The sequence below is a fragment of the Octodon degus genome, unplaced genomic scaffold (genome assembly GCF_000260255.1).
Source record: "Octodon degus isolate 3935 unplaced genomic scaffold, OctDeg1.0 scaffold00092, whole genome shotgun sequence".
Classification (NCBI taxonomy): Eukaryota; Metazoa; Chordata; class Mammalia; order Rodentia; family Octodontidae; genus Octodon; species Octodon degus.
Genome location: NW_004524668.1, coordinates 8,291,832 through 8,297,155, shown reverse-complemented (window position 1 = coordinate 8,297,155; position 5,324 = coordinate 8,291,832). Strand labels below are relative to the sequence as shown.

Sequence of the window (5,324 nt, the reverse complement as noted above, 5' to 3'; positions counted from 1 at the left end):
AAATATAATTTTATACGCACATATGCCCTCAGGCAGGTGTTTATTAGTCTTATATGTGTATTGTGAGGTAAATACATTAACCTAACAGATGACATGGTATTATTTTTATTTTATTTTTTTTGTGGAAGCAGTGTCAGTTATTTAATTCAGGATGATCCTGAACTCTGTAGCCCAGGCTGGCCTCAGACTTGCGGCAATCCCGCTTCAGCCTCCCAAGTGCTGGGATTACAGGCGAGTGCACCATGCCTGCTTGTACTGGTTTTGAAGGAAGTATTCTTTTTATTCATCTCGCCAAGAAAATTTATTTTAGAAAGAGCTCATCTTCTATTTTTGTACTGAATATCTGGGAAGCATTTTTGACTATTACAAAAGTTTATTTAGGGGGCTGGTGAGATGGCTCAGTGGTCTAAAGCACCTACTTAGAACAAGCTAAGCTAAGCAAAGCACAGGGAACGCGGTTCAATCCCCCAGCACCACATGCCAGCCCGCCCCACCCCCTGGTGGGTTGAGCTGGCCACACACACAAAATAAATGACATAAATAAATAAATAAATAATTTTTAAAAAAGTTTAACAAAAATTTAATATATGAAAATGTGTATGACCCAGTCTTCAGCCAGTGAGAGTAGCACTTGGAGGAGGGGCATGAAGTTTTCTGCTGAGCAGTCATTATTTACACTTGTCCCAAGGCTTCTGACATGGTGACACTATTTGCTCGTATTACCACCATCCCAGTGTTGTTCTGTTGCCCACTAGTTGCCGTCTCCACACATTCATCTACCACAAGATTCATGAAGGGATCAAATCCTCGCAGTATTCCTTGGACATGTCTGCCACCATTCAATTTCAATAATAACTTCTTGTCCATCAATTTTTTCAGCTCGGGAGGGTGAGCTTTGCTCATCTTGTCTAGTCGACGGGCTCAGGGAGCCTTTGAAAGGACTCGACAGCCTCCGTCACTTGAAGGAAGTATTATATGGTATCTGTCATGTGTTTGTGCTAACAAATACCAGACAGAAACATGACTGCTGATGGAATGAGACGGGCCTGGAAGGGCTCGCTGGCTTACTTTCTGCATCGCCCGCAAGTCTACTCCAGTGAGCGTTCAGGCCATGCGGTGAGCTCGGTCAGTGGCAGCGGCGGTAGGAACTGGCGTTGCAGGGACCAGTCCCTCCACGTCATCTGGGTGACCGGGCACAGTGATCACAGCACAGAGACCAAACCCTAACCCTGGGAACAGTGGCATCAACCCGTGGCCCATGTTCTCACCACCCTAAGCACTGGCACTGTCACCACACACGAGGCGGGTGCAGCTGCGACTTCCAGTTCACAGATGGGCAGTGTAAGGCACGAGGAGGGAAGGAACTTGTTCAAGGGGCGCAAGCTGGGCCCCTCTGTCCACCAAACGCATCCACTGGCTTGGCCCTGGAGGCACAGCCCGCTCTCCAAGGCTAAGGGCGCAGCTGCATGGAAGAACAGGCCTGGTTTTTGTTAGTAAAGTAGAGTAACATTTATTTCATGAAATGTTTATTATACATGCAATGTTCATGGAAAATCACAACCTGGCAAGGAATCCCAATTAGACATAAATTATGTCCTGCTCTGAGCTGGTGGCCGCCACAGCCAGCAGCCACATTAAATGGCAGCTCTCTTCTCCTTGTAGGTCGCCATCATTTTTTTGATTTCGGCAATCGCTTTCCCTGGATTCAGACCCTTAAGAGAAGAGAAGAGAATCATGGACACAGGTGGCAGAAGTGGAGGGGCAGGGGCAGACCCACAGACCCCTGGGAAAACCCATGGCTGTCTCACTAAGGCAGGCAAAAGGCCTGGGCCAGTGCTCCTTCCCTCTGGCCTGTGAAGCAGACACTTAAAAGAGGCTGGCACTCCCAGGCAGGGACCATGCTGCATCCCTGATTGCTCGATGGCAGGGCAGTGACAGCCGGTGCTCCCACTGGCCACGCAGCTCTGAGTCTGGAGGCCATTTCCCCTCGGCATCAGCAGTGTGTGCAGGAGCCAGCCCCGGGGGTCTCCAGACAGCACCAGTGTGGGACTCAGCTGTACCTGCTGCACCTGCCTGGGTGCATCCAGAGGACGCCAGCTTCACAGGAGTTGGAGGGAGGCCAGCAGGTAAGTGGCAAAGAGAGAGGACTTACGAGTTGGGGAAGGGCCCTTGTTTTGGAAGGATAGCTCTAGCCCTGACACTTGTGTGCAAAGAAAGGAAAAAAGAGAAGGGAAAAAGGAAGGAAAGGAGATCTTGAGGAAGACCCTTACATTAACACGGAAGCAGCCCTGGAATGCAGGAGGTAGAAGGGCAGAGGAGTGGGGCGTGAGGCAGGAAGGGCCACAGACACAGCTGTGCAGCTGTCAACGCCTGCACTGGGCACTTCTGCCTGAGTTCACAGGGGCAGGGCCTGCTGGAAGGTGATGGTAACAGGCTGTCACAGCCTGGACTTTGGTCCCAGAGGTGAAGGAGGTGGGCTGTGGGAACACAGCAGTTTCCAGGCTGGCTCGACCTTTGTGATTTTGTGATTGCGAAGACTGCTGCATTTATTTCTACCCTCGTGTCCGCCTGTGCCCGCTGACCCTCTGCCTGGCGGTTTCTGCTTACTGGGCAGAACCCAGGGTTCTGACATAGATCTGAGATGGCTGCATGGTGACAGGACAGAGGGGGCTGCAGCTGAGGGACTGGAGATGAGTCCAGGCTGCTGACAACAAGGACAGCAGCGAGTATGAGGGACAGGGGATTTAGAGACCAGGAAAGCTTTGGAAGCAGGGAAGTTACAGCTGGCTCTGGAGGGGGCAGTTCACAGCTGACACTGAGCTAGCCATGTGCAGGGACACTGCTGCCCATAGCTGCCAGTATCTGACGGCTCTCACCATCTGGTGCATGTGGAGTCGGGCTGACCACAGGGTCCTGTTTATAGGTACCCATCCCCACGACCCCGCCAAGTAAAGCCTCCCCTGAGAGGCCTGTGACCAGCCACACTAGCCCTAAGCTCCCCGAGACGGCAGGCACACCTTGGTCCCCTCACCTGCAGCAGCCGGGGCCCAGCCCGCCTACCTTGGGGCAGGTCTGTGTGCAGTTCATGATGGTGTGGCAGCGGTACAGCGAGAACGGGTCCTGCAGCTTGGCCAGGCGCTCCTCTGTGAAGTCGTCCCTGGAGTCGATCATCCAGCGGTATGCCTGCAACCAGGTCATGAACCAGGCCGCAGCCGTGGCAGAAGGGAGCCCTTCTGCCCCACATGCTGTCTCGCACACTGACCCTTCACAGGTCTGCTGGATTACCGATCCCTGCTGTGTTCAGTGCCCTGGTGCTGACTTAGCCCCTGGGTGTCAGCTCCCAATGGTTTCTAGTTGCGCAGGAGCTTCTGACCCAGCCTGTGACTGGCAAAGGCAGTGCTGTGCCACACTCTCTGCCGGTCCTCACGGGCCTGCCTGTGCTAGCCTGGCACTGCTGCTGAGTGAACCTGTGACCTAAGGGATGTGCCTGGAGGGAACAGCTGTCCCACTCACGGCCTCTTTCATGTATCTGCTCCAGCAGCCCGAGACCGCAAGCCCGTGTGGGCCTGGCCACTCCAGAGCATCCCAGGAGGCCCCAGTGGGAGACAGGGCAAGTGTACTGACTGTTCAATCTGCTTGTGGCTGGGAACCAATACTGCTCTGTGGTCACGCAACTTCTCGTTTTATGGGAAAATGACATATGTGAACTATCCTCTGAGCTGCTGAAGAATCTTAAAATCACTGACCACAAATTTAAAAAAGCACAAGGAATGTGTACACGTGGAGACAGGGAATGACAAACAGCGCCACTTTCTCTCTCAGCAGCCACTAGCCTAGCAGCTTCCCGCCTCATGGCTTATGCTCACTAGCAGGCTGTGTGCGCAGATGGGAGCCTGTGACAGGTGCGGGCACATGGTGGGCACGGCTGGTCTCCCAGGAATATGCACTGGGGTTTTTTTTTTTTGGTGCTGTCAATCAGAACTCAGGACCTTGTGCTTGCCAGGCAGACGCTTAAGCCACTGAGCTATCTCCCTGGCCCTGCCTGGGAATATGGCTCTTGAGTGCAAGGCACTGTGGCAGTGTGCATACCCAGCCCACCAGGGGACTTTTGCCACACTGCCACAAAGGCTCATGGTGCCAGGAGTCCAGATTTCCTAAAAGCCAAGTGAACCTGGCGTAGCCAGTGAAGTATAGCGTCCCCCTCAGCATGCGCCACCCTCCTGGCTGTCTGGTGCTGTCCAGTCCCAAGGGCAGCGAGGGCCGGGGGGGGGGCATCTCACCTGCATGAGGACCGCAGGCCCCAGGTACTTGTCTCCATTCCACCAGTAGCTGGGGCAGCTAGTGCTGCAGCAGGCGCAGAGGATGCACTCGTACAGCCCGTCCTGCAGGAGAGGGCAGGGTCAGGGCAGTGGGCGGGAAGGCATCTCGGGGTGCCCTGGACTGGAGGGGTAGCTGGGCAGCATGCAAGTGCTGCTGGCAGATCTACGAGGCTGTTTGCAGAGAACGAACAGTCATAAAGACCTTGGATGGACTGGGGAGATAGCTCAGTAGAATAAGTGCTTGCTTGTCAAGTGAAAGGTCCTCAGTTCAATTCGGTTACCAAAAAGAAAAAAAAAAAGACCTTGTAATTAAGCATAAATATTTGCTGGGCTAGAGCCTAGGGGTCTTAGGCCCAAATACAGTGCAGCTGCCCTTCAACAAATAACCCTTCACTCACCAAAAAATAAAAGTCAACAAGGCATGAAGCTCCCCCGCCTCACATGCTGAGTGTGCAAGCCAAGAGGGCCCCTGAAGCCTACACCAGTCCCCACTCTGGGCTTGTAACAGGAAGCTCAATGTCACCCTAAAGAACAGCCACTCCTGACCGTGCGCTTGGACTGCACAGACGCCACGCCGATGAGCACAGCCACTGCTACGTGAGCGCCAGACGGACCTGGTGCAGACATGGAACTGAGGTCTGGCAGGTTAGTCACAAGCATGCGCAGAGTGGCGAGGGGACCCTGAGGCCTGACCCTGGCCCAGCACTTCATACCCATAGGAGTCTGCCCATGCCAACATGCCTGCTTTTCCTCAATCTGGAAATGACAGAAAGATTAAAAGCAGGCAGCAGAGGGGCACAGTGACATCTGTGGTGGCAGCTGGTAACAGATAAGATGGAGGGAGGGCAGACCGGCCCCACTGGTTTCCAAAGCATACGGTCATAGGGACAGGGGTTTTATAAACTTACAGACAAACCTGTACAGGAACTGAATTAGAATTTCTGGGGCAGAATTTTAAAACTAAGGTATCCAGCTATCCTTATGTGTAATAAGGGTTGGGGAGAT

The 5,324-nt window shown here is 53.4% G+C and overlaps 1 protein-coding gene and 1 pseudogene across 1 annotated transcript in view; both read right to left on the bottom strand.

Moving 5' to 3' along the window:
• Positions 1–672: 672 nt before the first annotated feature.
• Positions 673–903, bottom strand: LOC111818467 (annotated as a pseudogene).
• A 62-nt stretch (positions 904–965) lies between these two features.
• Sdhb (succinate dehydrogenase complex iron sulfur subunit B) overlaps positions 966–5,324 on the bottom strand; it is a 24,428-nt gene continuing 20,069 nt past the window's right edge. Inside the window, exons 6-8 of the mRNA XM_004637686.2 lie at positions 4,281–4,382; positions 3,061–3,183; positions 966–1,712 (exon numbers count right to left, since the gene is read on the bottom strand). Of these exons, the coding sequence (XP_004637743.1) occupies positions 1,635–1,712; positions 3,061–3,183; positions 4,281–4,382 (303 nt within the window). The 3' untranslated portion in view covers positions 966–1,634. The remainder of the gene's footprint in view (positions 1,713–3,060; positions 3,184–4,280; positions 4,383–5,324) is intronic.